General features: G+C 39.5%; 1 protein-coding gene across 2 annotated transcripts in view; it reads left to right on the top strand.

Annotated features, from left to right (window-relative positions):
- Positions 1–20,138, top strand: part of LOC125460131 (monoacylglycerol lipase abhd6-A-like) — a 74,000-nt gene extending 53,862 nt beyond the window's left edge. For both annotated transcript variants that reach the window (XM_048547250.2, XM_059649952.1), the window contains exons 6-9: positions 1,464–1,621; positions 10,431–10,485; positions 15,969–16,069; positions 17,389–20,138. In XM_048547250.2, coding sequence (XP_048403207.2) covers positions 1,464–1,621; positions 10,431–10,485; positions 15,969–16,069; positions 17,389–17,571 — 497 coding nt within the window. In that variant the 3' untranslated portion in view covers positions 17,572–20,138. The remainder of the gene's footprint in view (positions 1–1,463; positions 1,622–10,430; positions 10,486–15,968; positions 16,070–17,388) is intronic.
- The last annotated feature ends 986 nt before the right edge of the window (positions 20,139–21,124 follow it).

Here is a 21,124-nt window from a genome sequence, read left to right as displayed (position 1 = left end):
TATCTAGCCTGTCATCAAGAATATGCTTGAAGAAATACAGGCAGCTCCCTGCAGTGTTATCTCCAACTCCTTTATCTTTATGGTCAAAGAAATAATGAGGCATTGTATTCCAACAGTGTTTTTAAACTTTGAAGACTTGCCTGCTTTAATGACAAGGCAAGAATCTATATAATTTCCCACAAACACAGCCAGCAACAAAAACAGGCTTCTAAAACAGGGTCACCTGACCTGAAATGTTGACTCTGATTTCTCTCCACAGATGCTGCCAGATCTGCTGAGCTTTTCCCGCAATTTCTGTTTTTTGTTTCAGATTTCTAGCGTCCGCAGTTCTTTCTGTTTTTATTTATGCAATTTCCCAACCTGCCTTGCAATTGTAATACCCACAGTATAGTTCTTCGGTCAAGATACAAATTTCCTGTTTGATGCCCATCAATGAAATGCATCATGAGACAAACCTATCCTTCAGAGCTTGACCGAAACCAGTTTACATTCATCAATTGTAAAAAAATAAAAGCACAGTTACATAACTGATAATTGTTCATACAAGAGTAAATAATGCATGGTGCACAGAGTTATTGTATGTATTGATTACACTGCAGATAGTCATCTTAAAAAGTGACTCCTGGTCCCATTTCATAATGGCCTCTGGAGAGAGGTCGCTGGTTCACAGCCTCAGCCCCAGCCCTAGCCTCAGCCCGATCATGGGTGACCCTGTTTCTCAATGCCACCTTCCCACTTTCCCTTTGAGGTCTTTGATGTTTATCTCCTTCTTGAATATACTCAGAGTCTTGGCCTCTGCAGCTTTGTGTGGTAGGATATTCCGTAGTTTGACCAATCCCTGAGACAAGAAATGTTTCCTCATCTCTGTCCTAAATGGCATACTCCAAAACCAGAGACTGTGACCCCTAGTTCTAGACTCCCAACTGAGGGAAATATCTACCCTACATCTAGTCTGTCAAGCTCTGTTAGAATTTTTATGTTTCAGTCAGATTCCCCAATCTCGCCACCCACCTCATTTCATTTCATTTTCATTTCAAATAATGAAAAGTGTACGATGTTGTAAGAGAGAAGGCAGAAAAAGTTCCAACTGATTTTAAATGCTTTAAAAATTGATGTGACACCTGAGATTTAATGAAGGTTACTGTAGTTCACATCGATCCAGTTCACATTGTTCATTTTGTCTGACATTGCCTCAAGCTAATACTGCAGCAGATTGGAAGCAATCAAGCTGAATGAAACAGGCATTAAAATATTGATGTCCCCTGTGGACTGGAATTGCATTCTCCTTCTTGGGGGATGGGGGGCATGGGGGGGAGCGGGTGGTTGGGTCCAACGCTACGGTAAATTCATATTTACAGGGCACTGGCTCATGCTTCACCAGAGGTAGAGCATGCAAACCTCAGAATATTTATTTGCTGTGTGTAATATTAATCAGGTGAAATGCTTCTTCTTTCCTGGCGTAGGTCTGCGATACCCCAATGAAAGTAAATTTGTGAAAGAACTGAAGTCATTAGAGCAAACAGGAGATGTTAGCAGAGTTCCCCTAATTCCGTCTACCCCAGAGGAGATGGAAGAGATGCTGAAGCTTTGCTCTTATGTCCGCTTCAAAGTACCTCAGCAGGTATGTGACCTCATTGAAAGTTAATAGCTTGCAGGGGGGAGGTGCTGAAAAGAGGCAAGTGAATCTTGTGGAAGTGTACTTGATGCATCTGCTTCTTGCTTCGGCGTTATGTAACAATGAAAAACTATGTTAAACATTTTTTTTCCAAACCAGCATCCTGCTGTACTCTAAATGAGAACAGATATTTCATGATGGGTGATGCTTCTGACATATGGTCAGCTGACATAAACCATATGTTCCCTTCATCAGCAAATGTTTCCACTGACAACAGAGTTTGATCTTCTTTCCATTCCTCAGTACCAGCTGAGTATTGTATTCCTCCAGATTTCCACTGCCCAAATTTATTGAGACTCCAGAAGTTGGCCTCATTGGGTATAATAAACTACCTCCATTAAAGTTTTGATATGTTTGTACCCTTGTGGATTTGATTGCGCGGAAACAGAGCTCTGTTTATATGCCACAGCTCTGTGCCTGCGGTTGTGTTTTTCCCTTGTCCTTCCTGTGCTTTCTGTTTTTGATCATCAGCAGGAAGGCAAATTCATGACAGAAAGCAAGAGGAACACAGCTAACCTGATTTTCTTTTTGAAAGAGGCTGACACACTGGCATCGTCAATTGAGGCTGGACATGTTGCAGATGGATCTCATTCTTACCCATCTGTTACATGGCCAACGGAAGGAAAAGAAAGGCTTGTGTTTATGTTGTGTTTCCCATGACCCCAGATGTCTCAAATCACTGTCCTGCCAATGAGGTGCTTTTTGAATCGTAGTCACTGTTGGAGCACAGGAAGCACAGTAAACAACTTTAGAGCAAACAGCTATGTGACCATGAACAGACAATATGATTTGTGATATTGATTCAGGGATAAATATTGACTCTGACATCAGGAATGTCTTGCCTGGTCTTCAAAATAGTTCGATGGAATCTTTCATTTTCAGTAGCACAGGTAGACAGGGCCTGGTTTTGAAATCTCATCTGATAAACGTCACCTCTGAGAGTTTAGCACGCTGTCGGTACTGCACTGTAGCATCAGCCTTGGCTTTAGTGCTCAGGCCCTGTAGTGGGACCTGAACCTGGAACTTTGTGGTTGTCCACCAACTGAGCTGCAGCTAACACCAACCTGCTCTAAATGGAGCTCTAGAAAGTAGCCCTGTAAATCTGAATTAAAAAGAAACATTTTCAAAAGCTCTATTGGTTAAAGGCTCAGAATTATAATTGTATTAGGGTGGTCAAGAAGGCATATGGCGCGCTTTCCTTCATTGGGCGGGGTATTGAGTACAAGAGTTGGCAGGTCATGTTGCAGTTGTATAGGACTTTGGTTTGGCCACATTTGGAATACTGTGTACAGTTCTGGTCGCCACATTACCAAAAGGATGTGGATGCTTTGGAGAGGGTGCAGAGGAGGTTCACCAGGATGTTGCCTGGTATGGAGGGTGCTAGCTAGGAAGAGAGGTTGAGTAGATTAGGATTATTTTCATTAGAAAGACGGAGATTGAGGGGGCACCTGATTGAGGTCTACAAAATCATGAGGGATATAGACAGGGTGGATAGCAAAAAGCTTTTTCCCAGAGTGGGGGACTCAATTACTAGGGGTCATGAGTTCAAAGTGAGAGGAGGAAAGTTTAAGGGAGATATGCGTGGAAAGTTCTTCACACAGAGGGTGGTGGGCGCCTGGAAGGCGTTGCCAGCGGAGGTGGTAGACGCAGACACGTTAGCGTCTTTTAAGATATATTTGAACAGGTACATGGATGGGCAGGGAGCAAATGGACACAGACCGTTAGAAAATAGATGACAGGTTAGACAGAGGATCTTGATCGGCGCAGGCCTGGAGGGCCGAAGGGCCTGTCCTGTGCTGTAGGTTTCTTTGTTTCTTTGTATTGGTACGATTCTTTTTGAGTTTAATTTGTGTTGTAGATGTCCACATTGGGCTGAATGTTCCCATTTTCAGGCACAGTGTATTTTCAAGTAAAATTCATGGTGCCCAGTCTGCCCTGGCTCACAGGGATTTTTCTAATGCAGTCTTCCACTGTTCACATCAGTAATTATGACACCCTCTCGTGGAATCATGAAAGAAGAGGTGGAAATGCTCACAACTGCCAGGACGTTCTGGCATTCACACTACAACACCTTATGTAAAGCCCAGCTGCGCACCACACTGTGATGTTCAAACATCTGCATTCAATGCATGGCCCAGGGTGGAAGTTAACTCCTTGCTTGCTGGTCTGGAGGTACTGGTGAACAGGGCGTTGGAGAGGAAAGGCAAGGTTGTATCACTCTAACTGTGCTATTGCACATGCATCTCATCAAAGCTCGTGCAGTATACCTGTCAATACTGCATCCGTCATGACCACTCGACAGCTCTCACTCTCCCGAACTACTAATTCTTCCTGCCCCCCACAGGGACATCTCACCACCTCTTATTTTCCTGCATCACCACTGCCCTCCCATTCACTTCTGTCAAACTCAATCCCTCCCTTCATCTCATTGTGGGTGAGATTGGCTCACATTCGGCCAAGAGGGCCAAGCCTGGCACGGGAGCAGCAGACATAAGACTTCTTTTGCCAGATGGGGGAAAGAATGCCCAATTTGGCTGGTGAAGTTTGCAACGAGTGCTGTTGTGTGAGACCTACGCAGGTGAGCTTCATTGTGCTGCGCTGCACTGCTCTCCCATTACAAACCAGTGCTAACTCCTTCTTGATCTGCATACGTTTTTATTCCCATTACAAAACTCACTCCACCTCTGCAAATACGCTGGCACTAGTGGCACCCCATGAGGCCAGCCCCAGGGACTCTCAAACACCAAACCCCTTCCCCTGAGGAGGAGGCCTTTCAGTCCTCAAGGGCTATGGTGGCAAGGCTTTCACCTGCACCCTCCAACTCATGGGTTTTCTTTCTAGATTAGAATCAGAAGCATAAGGCGCTCAGCACATCATTGGCACATCTGTACAGCAATCCAAGCAACTGCTCAGTCCCAGGCATCGGTCAACCCTACAGTCTCAGCCATTAGTAACTTTGCTCAAAATACACAAGCAGGTACAGGAATGGCAGGCAAAATTTGTCAGGTGTCGCTTTAGTAAGCTGGATGGAAAGGTGGAGGAGTCCACTCGTATGATCAGTACTATGAGAGCACTCTCCATGGGGAGGTTGGTGGAGACCCAGCCCCAGTGCACTCGGCGTCTGCAGGACGTGTGCACGGATCTGCATTCTGTTGCTGCAGCCATTGGTACTCGACATGTCGCACCAGTGAGGTCACACCCATGTGAGAGATGGCCAATATGTTCAGACATCCCAGACATGAAAGAAGTTAAAATGGCCAAGCATCACTCGTCTCTCACAGGTAACTGACTCCTTCACAAATAGCATCATGTGTCACAAATCCTTGACACATTGTGTTATTGACTGCAGCCAAGACATTGTACGTGAATGTGGATAGCACTGACACTAAAAGCAATTTGCAGGACTTATGTTAGTGCTGATTCCACATAGCTCTGCCAGGGAAGATTCATTTTATCTTGCAGCTTTTCAAGGAAACCCATTCAAGGCCGGGAGATATACAATGTAAAGTTCCCACGTTAAACCCCACCCCATCCCTGTCTCCCCTCCCCTAATGGCATTACCTCTCTCAGGGCTGCCCTAGAGGGAGCTCAGACATTTTAGGGTATTTTAGCAGTCTTTGAAAACTTTGAAACATTGAAGAACAACCTTTGATGAAAAGATCAAAATGGGGTGCCTAAGAATTTGTCTGAAACAGCTGAATATAATGAGAGAATTCCTGATCAGAACACTCAGATATCTCACACCAACTGAAGCCTTAAGAACAAGCCAGTGTTAACCCCACGTGATGTTAATGCCCCATCTCAATAACTACCGCTGTTTGTAAAGTGTAGATACTTTGAAAGTGCGATCACCCAAAAACGTCAAGCGTACAATCAGATGAATAACGAAATATTTATTCAGCAATGTAAAGGCCAAGGACTGCCAAACTATCAGGTCCACGTGCCCTTTGCACTGAGCAGAGGTTGCTTGCCAAATAAGAAACAGAAAGTTAAACAATTAAAGGAAGTCCAAACCCAGCTAATTCATTCTGGAATAAAGGCAAGGTACTGTGGATACTGGGGATCTGAAATAAAAACAAAGTGTTGGAGAAACTCAGTTGGTCTGACACAATCTTTGGAAAGAGAAACAGAGTAAACAGAATTTTGAGTCGAATGTCTCCCGTTTGGAAGTTTTGAGTTTCTTCAACAGTTTTTGTCTTTATTTTATTCTCATCCTGGAGAGAGAGGTTTCAATCAGGATCTCTCTAGTTTCTCATGTACAATGATGCATTTCTCTGTCACGTTGTCTTGCATATCCATCCTGGTCAATCTTGATCGCCATGTTCATCCTGAAAAGATTACTGTCGAATCCCCCCATTTCCTCTGCATCCAGGATACCATCCATGCCCCTCACTTTATAAGCTCCAGGTGTGAAGGGCACAGCATGTCACTGTGATGTAGGGACACCCTTTCTGGGCAATACTGCAAGGCCCACCAGAGAGATCTAGGCATGGAAATCTGGCTCATCCCTTGACCTCCATGAGTCTGTTCCCCTATGACTTTCAGACATGGTCATTTGAGGCCCATGCGTTTGGTAGAAGCTCAGGTAGAGTGTTTGCTGTGTAAGCTCCTGGCACATGGTGTAACTGTGTCATATCTCAGTGCCGTGCAGTGCCATGTTCATCCCCTTAACTGTTCAGTGCTCTGAAATGTGACAAGTTGCTTACCTCTTCCCCCTACAATACAATCCAAATCATGGAGACTGGAGCTTCCAATTGAGCACAATGTTAGTGGGTGCTAAAAAAAATACAGCAAAGAACTGTGGGGTGCATTGCTCATTCTTCCTCTATTTTTTAAACATTCTCACCATCTCCCACACAGCTCGAGGGAGTGAAAAATTCCCACCCATTGTGTCTGGAGCATTGTGTTGATGTTTAGCTGCTGAGAGGTTATTGTGTTTAATTCGGCCTGTCCCTTCAAAGGTTAATGGTTAGGGGCTTTTTGTGATGTACATTCTAAAATAGTAAACAGTACATGCTGAAATTAACAAGAGGCTCGTCAAGGGAAGTGTCTACGTATATCAGCTGCCCATAAATTTCTGGCACCTGAACTTGGGGACAGGCCAAGACATCAAGGTCAGAAAGACAGCAGGAAATGTTTTATTTTTAAAACAAAAGCATTTTTAAGACTATCGTGTCCACCATTTTAGGTATTACAAATCTGTGACGGACATAAGACATTTTTTCATTTTTACATATATATTAAAATAAACTTTTAATTGGTGCGTATGTTCTTTTTATTCACGGTTTTATCAAAAAGAGACACAAAATAAATGAAAACATAATTACATTTGAAGCAACTGATATTACTTAATCAAAATTGTACAGTCTGATCTACAAATACCACAAGTATGCTTTCAAAGCAGTGTCTGTACATATGACACAGTTGCCCCAGTAATATATTCAACTCTGGTTCTGGTTTTGCTTTAATCCAAGAAACTGCAGAAAGAACTTCATTAACGAAAACAAATATGAAAATAGTGATGTGGAAACAATCTTTCTTGAAGTAGCCCTGAGGAACAGGATAGGATACTGAGTACTAAAGGAAGTGGTTATCCATGATCATTGTGGTTGCAAACAGAGAGGAAGTGTGTGCTGATGCGATTACAGCATATTAATCTCAAAATAAAAAATCTGCAGAAACATGTTCGTGCAGCTGACCTTGGTGAATCTGGCAATGTTAAACTGGGACATAAACAGAACATACTTATCACTCGGCATTTATTGGGTCATGTGGCGCCATTACGGAGATACAGAGTTAATGCTTACTATCAGGTTGTCAGATCTGCTTTCATAGAATCCCAACAGTGTGGGAGCAGGCCACTCAGCCTATAGAGTCCACACTGACCTTCCAAAGAGCATCCCATCCAGACCCACATCTCCACACTAACTCTGTAACCCTGCATTCCCCATGGCTAACCCACCTAGCCTACACACTATGGGAAATTTAGCATGGCCAATCCACCTAACCTGCACATCTTTGGACTGTGAGAAGAAACTGGAGCACCCAGAGGAAACCCACACTGGCACAGGGAGAATGAGTAAACTCCACAAAGACAGTCTCCTGAGGCTGGAATCGAACCTGGCACTCTGATGTAGTAGTGCTCACCACTGAGCCACCCTTTCAGGATCTAAGGTTTTAGTTCGGTCTCAGGCAAGATACCAGCTGCTTCCAAATACTTACAGTCTTGATGGCTTGGCTTCTGTAAAGACTGTATCCCTTCTCCCAGTTACTCTGTCTCCACTCATTCAGCCATCCTCTCACCTCACTGACCTACACACTAAGATGTTTAAAAGCTTCCCTGAACATGCCAGCTGATGTTACCACATGGCGGTAGTTCTTCTGCACGTACCATTTTCACCAGTTTTCTGCTGGATTGCTGTGTGAAGGCTTAGTTGTTGAGTTAACTGCGGTCATCTTGGCAATTCTCAGAAGATCTAGAGAGGATACAACCCCACATGTGATTTCCTGTTGAAAATGCCAGGAGAATCCTTCTGGCCTAACAAGCTCCTGCAGACGTTGAGTCCTGAAGGCTGTGAGAAACCTAAGTGGAAAATGAAGTGCTGTTCTTGCATGAGACTTCAGATTAGCCATGATCTCTTTGACTGGCAGAGCAGGCTAGAGGGTCCAAATGTTCAGTGGTAAAAATGATGAGAAATGAGCTCTGCTTTGTGCTGCCACAGTATTTATTGAAGTGGGAGCAGAAGGAGGAGAAGTTCTGGCCTTTGCTAAGGATGGATATTTCAGGGCCAGAGATGGGAAGGAAGGTCAGAGAGCATTGTGAATGCGCCACAGATATTGAGGTTGGAAGAAAGGATAGAGTCAAAGGCATATAAACTGGAAGAAGGATCCAGAGGGATGTTACTATCCATGCGATTTCGGGCTTGTGATCCTTCACACCCAATGGAAGAGTTTCTTTACATCGGTTGCCAATTTGATTAAGTAGTGGCCCACTTTGTTTCAGAGTTGGAAATAAATGGGCTCAAATGCCACGAACAGTCATGAAGACATAATCTGAGCTAAGACTCTAATGCAACACTGTGGAAATGCAGTCGGAATATATCATAGATATCAACAATCCCGCAGCGGTGTCCGAAGAAAAGCTGGAATGTATCCTTATCAAAATTTCTCCCCCATTGAAAATCAGTCAATGGATCATTTAGCTCATTGATGTTTTTAGGAGACTTTATATTTGTTTTTTCTACATAACATGGAGTAACAGCATCAGAAGTAGAAGCAGGAGAAGACTATACACCATTCATTACAATAACGGTTTCAACACCGTTTTCCTGTCCATTCTCCATTATACTATTTCCACAAGACACTAAAGAGCTGCCAATTTTAAAATTAAATACTTTCAGTAATGGAGCATCCATATTCCTATAGGGGAAGAGAATTTCAATGATCTACACCTCTTAGGTGATGTAATTTCTCTTCCTCTCGGTCCTAAACGATTGACTTGTTATTCTGAAACCACGTCTCTGATTCCCCAGCCAGGGGGAATAACATAGCAGTATATGTCCTGTCAAACCCTTTTATAATCTTGAATGTTTCACTGAGATCTCATTCTTCCAGACTGGAGGAAATATAGAGCAGAACGTAACAGTCTCTTGCTTGGCAAGTTTGTGAGATGGGAGATCCTGTAACATTCCTTGATGGTCTTCCCACCTCAACCTCACCTACACTGTCTTATCAGCAATTTTTATTTGCCCTGAAATTATTTTGCCCTGAAATTTCGGTATTTTATTTAGAGGTTGCTTTCCTCAATTTTGAAGCTGTAGAAAGAGTTCAAGGCCGGGGGGAGGGGGGAGGCAAATTAGGTCACCCTGCTGTGGGTCTTTGGCTGAAAAAGAGTCCCCTTTTCTCAGATCTATCAAACTGAGGTGCTTCCTGTCATCCTGGCCTCTCCATCAAGAACCAAATTCCATTTCCCGCCAGGCCCATGCCAAATTGGGTCATATACCCCCTCCCCATCATGGGATCCCCTGTACTTAACAGATCCAGGATTTAGAATTTGAGAACTGTTCACGTACCAGACCTCTCCACTGCTGGAACTTACAGACGCGCAATCCAGTCAAGTTGGCCTGCAACTGCCTGAGCTATCCCTCTGAGCCCAATCATAAAGGGCTGTGATTGGTGGGGATACATTCCTGTCACATGACCAACATAAATAATGACCAGTTTATGGAGTCTCTACAGTGTAACATTCTGCATTATATTCCCTGGAATTTGGGAGAATGAGAGATGATCGCACTGAAACATTCAAGATTATAAACGGGTTTGACAGAACACAAATTGCAATGTTATGTTCCCTGGCTGGAGAATCAAAGATACAGGCACACAGTTTCAGAAATAACAAATCATTTAGGATGGACATGAGAAATTACTTCTCTCAAAGGGTCTGAGATCAATGAAGTTCTCTCCTCTTCAAGGATAGTGAATGCTCTGTCTCTGAAGATGGTTAATTTTGCAATGATCAGGTATTTTGTGCCCTGCAGAAACATTGTTATAGAGAGTGGATAGAAAAACGACATGAATGGAAACACTGATCATTATAGATTGGTGGAACAGGGTCAGTGGGCTATATGGTCTTGAAAATGTATTTATTAACTTAGTTAAATGTAAAATTGTTTATAAATTGAAGCCTCATTTGTAATGTAATGTAACCATAGAATGTATATTCTATAAAATGTGATTAAACCTTTGACTTTTTTAGATCCTTCAGGGCCTTGTGGATGTTCGACTGCCTCACAATGACTTTTATCGTGAATGTAAGGCAATTTTATTTTATATACGTTTCTCTCTTTACCTTAAATTCATCCATTTAAATCTGCAACTGCTTAAGATTAGTTTAGAAAATGGGGTCCTGGACAGTTTTGTTGAGGAGATATGATAATAAGTTAATAAGGAATGAGGGAGGGCTCTGGCCCTGACCCTGAGTTTTGGTGTTTAGAACCATCATGCACTCATTGTTCACATGAAGGCCTTCATATCTTTTTTTATAGCTTGTAACAGGTAGCACATTCAGCAACACTGCACTTCAACATTTAATTAGAAAGAACTCAAAATATGTCCCGTTACATACCAGACGTACCCAATTAAATAAAGTAAATGAAGTAACTACCATATCATTCAAAATGTTTTATGTATATATATAAACCAAAAGTAAAATCAGAGTTTTTACAAAAACTACATTGAATATACAGTACAGAAACAAACTCACGTGCCCAAACTTTCCACACTAGTATCAATGCTTTGTATGAGTCTTCTTCCACCCTTCTTCATCAAACCTGACCAGCATCATGTGGCTTTTTGTTTCTGTCTAATTTTTGGTTTCATTAACATACAATTCATTCGATAAAGCAATTTCTATGCAACTATTTGTATGGAGAAGCTGAACAAAACAACATAAAAATACTCTCAGAGATAGTAGGAACTGCTGATGCTGGAAAATCTGAGATAACAAGGTGTAGAGCTGGATGAACACAGCAGGCCGAGCAGGAAAGCTGACGTTTCAGTTCTGGGCTTTCTGGATTTTCTGAAGAAGGGTCTGGACCCGAAACGTCAGCTTTCCTGCTCCTCTGACGCTGCTTGGCCTGCTGTATTCATCCAGCTCTCCACTTCGTTAACACAAAAATACTGATGTTCCATTAATTCTAATGGAGAAAACTGTCCTCCAAGTTTAAAAGTTCATTCATTACCCATTGGAGAACTTGTGATGCTTAGAAAACAGAATTTGGTAATAACAAGCCTATAAATCTTTCTCCATGTCACTGTGAAGATTCGTGTATTGGTCCATGTATCAGCATCCCATTGTAATTAGCATTGCATATCTATCCACAGTAAGTTTCCCATTTTCATTCAGGAGGGTTTGGCTCTAATTATTGATCCTAGACTTCCAATTAGTGGAAATAGATTTTTCTCTTCTATTTGTTTCCCATAATTTATTCAAAACTTTGATCAAATCAACCTTTAACCTTGTTAAAATTCCAAGAAATAAGACGTTGCTTTGTGTGATCTCTCCCTTGTGATTTAACCGTGAGCATCCAGCTGTCATGGTGCTAAATTTATGCTGCACTCTCAGCAAGTTATTACATCCTTTTTAATGTGTGGTGCCCAAAACTCCCAATACCGCAGGTGTGGCTTAACAAGGATTTAGTATATCCAAAGCATGACGCGTACCCTTCGATATGAAGCCAACATTCCACAAACCTTTTTGATTTATTAATGCATCCGCTCATGATGGTTTAATGGTTTACGTGCATAGACTGCCATGCTATTTTGAGCCTCCTCTGTGGGTGTCCTCATATTAAATCCATTTGCCAAGAAGGGGAGTAACCCCATGGTAACCTCAGCCAGTGCAGGAATTGAACCATGTCTTGGCATCACTCAACAGCCATCCAGACAATCCAGACAATCTGTTAATTAGTGTATCAGTCTATAATTCCAATAATTTGCCTTCAATTCCATGAGTTTCAACTTAAGCTCAGCATATCTTTTGAGAGACATTACCAACTGCGTTCTGGAGGCCCATACAATGAATGTTCTTAGATAATTCCATGACCATTATTTTGGCCACTGCTTCAAGTGGTCACGGTGGCTCAGTAGTTAGCACTGCTACCTCACAATACCAGGGACCCAGGTTTGATTCCACCCTTGGGTGACTGTCTGTGTGGAGTTTGCACATTCTCTCCGTGTCTGTGTGGGTTTCTGCCAGGTGCTTCAGTTTACCCCCACAGTCCAAAGATGTGCAGGCTAGGAGGATTGGCCATACTAAATTGCCCATAATGTTGAGGGGTGTGTAGGTTAGGTGCATTAGCCATTGGAAATGTGGGGTTACAGGGAAGGGGTAGGGGGATGGGTCTGGGTGGGATGATCTTCGAGGGTCGCTGTGGACATGTTGGGCCAAATGGCCTGTTTTGACACTGTAGGATTCTATGATTGAAAAAATGCTACCATCTTCACATATCCATACAGAATTTCTCTGATCAGATAAAAAAAATTCATTGAGTTCAGTCACTCAACCTTAACTAGAATTTCTGGTCATTTTCCAACAGCAAATGGGAGACTAATTGGTCTGTAATTTGTGGATTTCACTCTATCAATTTTCTTGGAAATCAGAGTGGCATGCACTGTTTTACAATCTATAGAAATGGCTTCTGAATGAAAAGTACTCTGGAAGAATAAATTAAGGCACCTGCAATGCTCTCACTTACTTCTTTAAAGATCCATTTATCACCCCTTAGGGCCAGTAATTGTAATTTTGTTTACATTAACTTTGGTAAATTTTTACCTTGCGTACCACTTTCACAACCCTGCCCCTCAAGATTATTAATCACGGTCAATAAGATGCTTAGTCCTTTTGATCTTCAATATTCTCTTTAATACCATGTCCTTACATCCTGTCTGTTTCATGCCTGTGACTCATGTTTGGATATGTTTTGCTGAGCATAATGGTAGTGTCTGCTGATTATATGTGCTAATCATCACAACTGTGTTGACTGTTATTACATCCTTTCTTTCCATTAGTGCATCTTCTTAATAGTCTAATGTGCACTTGTAAAAATTGTCACAAAAAAGATATCTAAGTTAAGACAATGGGTCAGTATCAAGAAAAACATCATTTTGAAGTTGCTGCAAAGTAAAATTTCCAAGTATTTGCAGTTGTTGACTACTCACGGTGCTGGTACTGAAGTGAACTAGTATAACATCCTACTGATTTTCAAATAATTCTCTTTAAGTTGTTGGTGGTTTTTTCACAAACATATATAATGAAGATAACGACAACTGGGTTCAATGTTAAAAATTGTAAGCTCCAACTAAAATAAGAGCAAAATTTTGATTGGAATTAAGTTGGAAAATGTCAAAGTAATCTTTTCAGTGCTGTATTTTCTGACATTAAACAAAATAATTATTTATGGACTAAAAAAATTACATTCCAATGTTAAATTTCATGGTACATTACATGTACCTCACTCAAGTAACTAACCTTTATGGCTGTAGTGTTCTGTGATTCAACTAAGTGGGTTATCACGACGGATTCCAACTGTGTCTTTGCATCCACTTGCCATGCATCATTGGTCAGCAATCCAGAAGAAGCAAAACAGTGACGAATTTTCTTCTGTTCAACCTGGGTTTATCAAAACCAGCTGTAATGTTTGCAGTTCTATCCCAGCTGAGATTAATAGCACAGCAAACACTGGGAGTCAAACTTGGTAAATACCTTGCAGTTTGTGCACTTATTCCATCTGGTGGTCATTATGAGGAGAGCAGACTCTTGTTGCTGATGATGGTAAATTTACTTTTTAAAAGCAAGGTTAGTTGAGACATGTCACTTAACTTATACTCCATGCATACCTTTTGTGACAAACAGGACCATGGTGTTGACATGGTAAAAGTTTAGAAAAATGATAAATTAATAATTGTAGAAATGTCAAAAATCACAGAAAGCACAGTACAGAAATGCATAAATAGCTTCAGTTTCTGATAAATAAACCACCTTTATGGTGCTGAATTTGTTTCTCCCGCTCTTTTGCTTCAAATTTATTCCTTGTTCTTAGTATATTCAGCCTTTTTTTCTCTTATTTGTTAGGTGTAACTTTCAATTTTATTAGGAGCATAAAAATGGACAGTATTGACCTGGCCACTCAGAATAACCCTCAGCTTGTTTTTCTTTTCACTGAAGGCTTTTCTATATCCTCAGCCTCTGAAATCCATGACTTCCAGACAAGGGCAGCAGTTGCATAGGAACATTATCACCTCCAAATACTGCTTCCACACGTACACCATCATTACTTGACGTCTATTACCTGTTCTGTCATTATTACTGGCTTGCAAACCTGGAACCCCTTCTCAGGAAGAAGGGAGAAAGTAAGCTATGAGGGAAAACTGGCAAATTATATAAGAATGGAGAGTAGGAACGCCTTTAAATAGATAATAAGGTAGAGAGAAACCAAAATGAACATTGGCCACCAGAGAATGAGGGTGAGGCAGTAACGATGAAAAACTGGAACACAACAAAGGAGTTGATTAAATACTTTGAGGTAGAGAACACTAACAACATTCCACCAGTACGAAATAATCGAGGAACTATGGGTTGGAGGCAGTGTAGAAATAAATACAATTTGCCTTCTCCATTTCCTTCTGAACCTACATGCTAATTTTTTGTGATTCATGCACAAGGACCCCCAGTTCTTCTGTGTGGCAGGTTTCTGCATTGTCCCACATTATATTCAATCATTAGGTTCTGATCACTGGTTTTTGAATGCCCCCACCATCAGAAACATCATTCTTGCATCTACCCTGTCTATTCCTCATTCTTCTGAACTACAGCAAATATAATCCTAATTGAATCAACCACTGCTCATATGGGGAGGCAGTGGCCTAGTGGCATTATCACTGGACTGGTTAATCCAGAGTTCCAGACAATGTTCTGGGAATCTAGATTCGAATCTCATCATGGCAGATAGTGGAATTTGAATTCAATAATAATAACCTGGAATCAAGAGTCTAATGATGACCATCAATCCGTTGTCAATTGTCAGGAAAAACCCACCCGGTTCAAGTCATGCCCTTTAGGGAAGGAAACTGTCATCCTTACCTGGTCTTACATGTGATTCCAGACTCACAGCAATGTGATTGATGCTTAACTGCCCTCTGGGCAATTAGGGATGGGTAATAAATGCTGCCTCACCAGCAACGCCCTCATCCCATGAATGAATAAAAAAAGGTCAGTCCTGCCATTGTCAGGAATCAGTCTGGTCTTGAAGCTGCAAAAATGGTTCCTTCACATCATGTCAAAACTAGGCTATTCTAACTTTCTGCAGCAAGTTTAGTTTGCATCTGTTATGCCAATACAGCAATTTTGTGCCATTCAATAAATGCCAGTTAATAAAGTAAGTCAGGCTGAGAAATAGTGTTTTTGCAAAAGTAACAGAACGTCTGTGCATCTCAAACAGCACCTTTGTATTTCTGCTTTTAACCATCCATCTACCCTACGCCAGAAGTTGCTATATTATTTGCATAAATAACAGAGTCCTGTTAACCTGTTATTCAGTCAAATTGTGGACTTTTGTCTATCATATCAATCACCCAAATATTTGTAACTGACCTCCTCATCGAAAGAAGTGCAATACACTTTTGAAAGTTTACCTTTTTCAAAAGCCTTTATAATTACAAAGCTTAAATATCTCAAAGTTAAGATTTTAATTTTGTGATTTTTTTCCCCAATTCTATCTCCTGTGACAATTGACAGTGTTTCTGGAAATAGTTGGAGAAAACTCAAGACACACTTTGCAAGAAAACATGAAATTCATTAGAGCTCCAACTCAGGTCATTTGGGGAAAGCAGGACCAGGTAAATATGTTCAGATTATTTTGCAGTTCTATTACTGGACTAATAACATGCTGAAACTCACTGTTCAGATATTTGTATTTATAACTTGAATCTTAATGCAAAAATTATTGACACTATTTTCCTTTTTTACTTTTAAGCAGTATTTTTCACAACTGTGGTATGTTTGAAAGGGAAGCATGACTACCAATTTATGCACAGCAAGGTTTCAGAAACTGCAATGGGACAGAAAGCGAGCCAACCTGTTTGACTGGGAAATAAATTTTGGCTAGAATATTAGGAGAATTCTCCTCTTCTTCTTCAGATAACACCAGTGACCTTTTACATCCATCTTAAAGAGCAGCCTTGCTCAGTACTGCAATTAAATATTCTAGATTATGTATTTGTACATAGCAATGGGTCTAAAGTTAGCTTTATGAATCCAGAGGTGAGATCATTTCAAAATACCATTTTCAGACAATGTCATGATGATGAACATTATTTTGAACTCAACTATGCCATAATTAATAGATAAATCATTATTTATCTCCAATTTTTATCTCCTACTCTCCTGAATAAAATGATTCCGGCAGGATAGACTTCTTTATAGACCTACATTCCTCCGATTTACTGCCAAGTGCTCATACTATCATTATGATCCAAGGCAATGTAGGTGACAGGATCAATTAAGAGTCATTAGTCCATCATATATTTGAAAGTAAAATCATAATTACAGATGTAGGATTTCAATTTTTATGTAAATGTTTAAGAATCAGATCTATTGCTATTCATAACTTTGATTTAAATTCATCTAATATAGTGAGTTATTGACCAAAGAGCAGTACAGTCAGGAAAAATAGTAACTTATTTAAAAGGTTTGTCGAATCTGTATCTTTTTGAAGAGTGTTTGAACAAGAACGGAAGAGTTTGCATTAGATTTAAAAGGCTCAAATGTATTTTTCTTGGATTATAATAAATAGTGGTCCATGTGCCACTTATCCAGAAAACAGGACAAACAAGTAGTAGGTTAAGGAAGCAGATGTGTGGCTGACAAACACAAAGGAGGGCTACCAGTGGAGGACTGGAGTTTGAAGGGTCAGATGCAGGCATAAAGAGAAATCAAATTTAGGTGAGTGTATCACAGAGAATTCTTGTGTGAAGAATAAGTGTGAAGAAGTGAAGTTTACTTCTTTATTTAAGGAATAATTTCCCTATTAAGTACAAAAAGTAGAATGCTGCTGGTAATTTCTTCATCAGGGTCATTCAATAAATTTGGTTCTTTTGCTGTATGGTTCTCCCACTGGGATCTAAAGATTCCTGTTCTATGTCCTTCCTGTCTCTAGGTACTGGATGTTTCAGGAGCTGGAGTCCTTGCTGATAATATTCCAGGTTGTAGAGTGGATCTCTTGGAAAACTGTGGTCATTCTGTGGTGATGGAGCGGCCCCGTAAGAGTGCTAAAATTATCCTGGAATTTTCAACTTCCCTACAAAACACAAGACCAGAAAGCAATAAGAAATTAGCCTAACATTTATAAATGAAAGCTGTATTGCTTTGGATTGAAAATAAAATGTGATGCTATAATCATTTCCCAGGAAGCAAAATGACTTGATTGAATGCTGATGCCCCAATTTTGTCTATTAAGAGTGTTAGTTAAAAACGTTTGGTAGTGCTTTCAAATTACATAAACACAATTTTGAAAGACACAGAATATTGCCAGAAACTAAAAGCATGCAGTGTATGAAAAGGAACATAAATCACAGGAAAATGCTCTTTGCCAGATTTCCTACACTAGTATGATCTTCATTTTGGCAGTCTATGTTTCACCATTTGATGCAAGTAGCAATGCAGTACTTTCCCATTTTTCAGTTCAGGGTCAGTTTCATAAAATTCATAAATCATTAGCATAATTTATTAAATATGTAATTTATATTTTAGAAGTTATTTTTGATTGCTCAGTTATTTAAATCTGTAGAAGGTGATTACAAAGTTTTTGTGGTTAGTCTTAACTTTTTCAACAATGATGTTGTAGGGAAGGTACAGTTGCTATCAATACCGTTCAGTAGATATTTTATCGTAGTTTTGATAGGAATTTGCATTTGTGTGGCTATTTGTTTGTAACAATGTATAATAAAATTTCTTCTGAACAATTGCTAAACATCACTACAGTAATAAACATTGTGACCATAATTTTGCATCATATCTGCTTTAACAGATATGATAAACTGGGAAATAAGTAAGATGTTATATAAACTTTGAAACATTGATTTGTGGTTTAACACATTGGTTCAGTTTACTATTTAATAAATAAACCAGCACTGGGCAAAGAGATTTCATGAAGTCAGTGAATCAAACAATAAAATGTTCGCATAGGCTAAGTCTTCAGAAAAAGGAGACGTTCGTAGTAATTTTGATCTTACAAGTAAATGTTTACATCAAGAATATTACTAAGAAGTAAGATGCTGCTTTATCCACAAATCTGCTTTAGTTCATTGTTTAGATTTTTCCTCATCCTCTGTTATTTGGCTCAACTGAGATGACCGTAGATCATTAAACAAATAGGCTAAAGCTGTTCTCAGTGTTGGGTAAGGTATCCTGGTTATCATTTCTTTATTCTATCAATGACTTATGAATTCTGTGAATTCTATTGCTGTTTCATAACTATACTTAAAATATTTGTGATGCATCAAATTCCCATGATAGACAATCCTATTTAAGTTGTAGAAATAAGTTTAATTGTTCTAGTCATCAAGTGCAGGAATCCCATGAGTATTGAGAAGTGAACAGTGCATCAGCTGAGTATGTCTACAATTATTTGGCAAATTGCACTAACTCTTGGATTATGACTGTGAATATTGCACCTGCAAAAAGAGGTTAAAAGAACAGTCCTCATTGTGATCCACTTCAGCAACTCATGTTGAAAGGGATTCAGTTCATGGTAGTGAACCCTCTGGAAAGGTCAATAGGTCTGAGGATGTTCTGGGTCAAATGGAAAGATAATAGTTTACTGGAGACACTGATATATATGATTGAGATTGAAATGCTTTTGTTCGTGAACATTTTAAGGTCCAAGTAAACAGTTTTCCAATGAAAACTATCTTTCACTGAAAATTTTGGAAATATGTTAATATTAGCATTGTTTTCTAGGATTGGATTCATAATATCTTTTCATCTCTGGAACCAAAGAATGAAAACAGAACTGTCAGAAAGAATAGTTTCTTCCTTCCTTTCTGTCACTGTTAAAGGGTCTAACTGTAATGAATTAAGGTGGGCTTAGTTTAACTGATCAGAAATAAAACTTTGCAAAAGCATATTGCTTTCAAATGTGATACAATGAGTGGTTTCACTTACAGTCTATGAGAATATACTTATGGAAAAGATTGCATCCTGTGGGGTCACTACTGTAGCTGATATCTCTTTGGGTGAATTGAGAGAGGTTTGTATTTTCAAAGTTTGTTTTGTTTATCCTTATTTGCTATGTTGTATCCCCAATTATACATTGAGTGCATGTTTCAGTTTTTGTGTTTATTTATTGTTTAATTTTCTTAGCATAAGTGCAAAATTTAATAAAATGATTAATATCCTTTACTTTCAAAACTTTATTGGTTGTAAATATTAAAATGATGTTGGATAAATAAATGATGATGGGCTGCACAAGTGAAGAACCTATCTGTCCTATAAAGCACTATTAACTATCCTGTTTATTGTAGATTTGTGAATAAGGCAAAGGTATAACTAGAAAAACGATACAATAGACTATCGGAAGAAAGTCAGCTTGCTTACTGGAATAATCTTATGGGGAAATAATTGGTTATTTTTCACAAGGTCAGGATTCATGTTTGTGATTTATTTGAAAAAATGATATTTGGCCTAATAATTCAATAAATGTTGCAGTTGCTAGCAAGTATTTTAGTTTTCCTGTATTATTTAAGCACATGAATAAATATTGCTGTACTTTAGAGTACAAGAATTTCATTGTAAAGAGGGATGAAAATAAACTTTTTTTAACCTCTTCCATTTTGATTACATCCAGTAAAGATTAATGTACAGGCATAATCTTAAATACGCATGTCGTAGACAAAAATAAAAAAATCTCCTGACCAATGTTTTGCTTCCTGTAATGAATTCACTCCTTGCACACATTTTTTCATTACATCCTAAGTATCTTTAGATCCTGTTGTCTTTATTGTTTTTTTTCTCAGTACATCATATCTATGTGACTTCTCAAACTATCCAAGTATGTTAGCATGGACCTATCCTTCAGAGTTTCTCTCAAACACCAACTCATATTCTCGTTCTTTTCAATGGACATGAGTGTTAATATTAATGTAACTTACTTTACCTGTAAAAGCCCCTAATATAAAGCATCCAATATCCAATAAGGTATTTAGCCTTTGCACCTTTTCAGCAATCATCTTAAGTATGTAAAGTAACTGAAAATCTTAATAGCATTTTTGTGTAATTATTTCTCCTTAAGTACCAGAATAAATATAAGCACAAGTACAATCAAAAAGTTTGCAGTTGGCACATAAACAGCAAACAGACGACCAAATAAGTTGTAGGAACGGTTAGGGAGCAAAAGATAATTTACACAAGGAAGCACAGAGTATCTGTCAGAGAGATCCTGTCAAAGATATAGTGAAAGAGGAAGTATGCTAATAATTGATAATGAAAATGTATTAGAAATGTTGGCAATATTTAACAACAACAAAAACAAAGTCATTGGAAAAGCTCAGCAGATCTGGCAGCATCTGTGAAGGAAAAAAAGAGTTAACATTTTGGGTCCGGTGACCTTTCCTGAGAACTTCCTCAGTTCTGAAGAAGGGTCACCGGACTCGAAACGTTAACTCTGTTTTTTCCTTCACAGATGCTGCCAGACCCGCAGAGCTTTTCCAGCAACTTTGTTTTTGTTCCTGATTTACAGCATCTGCAGTTCTTTTGGTTTTTATTGGCTATATTTAAATTTGACACATCAGCAGACCAGATCAGGTGTGTCCTAGGATACGGAGGAAATTACAGAGGCACTTGTCATAATTTTCCAATCCTCTTTAGATTCATAGGTCATGCCAGAAACCTGGACC

Source organism: Stegostoma tigrinum, chromosome 11 (genome assembly GCF_030684315.1).
Source record: "Stegostoma tigrinum isolate sSteTig4 chromosome 11, sSteTig4.hap1, whole genome shotgun sequence".
NCBI lineage: Eukaryota > Metazoa > Chordata > Chondrichthyes > Orectolobiformes > Stegostomatidae > Stegostoma > Stegostoma tigrinum.
Note: the sequence above shows the minus strand (reverse complement) of the source record. Positions and strands in the feature narration are given on the sequence as shown.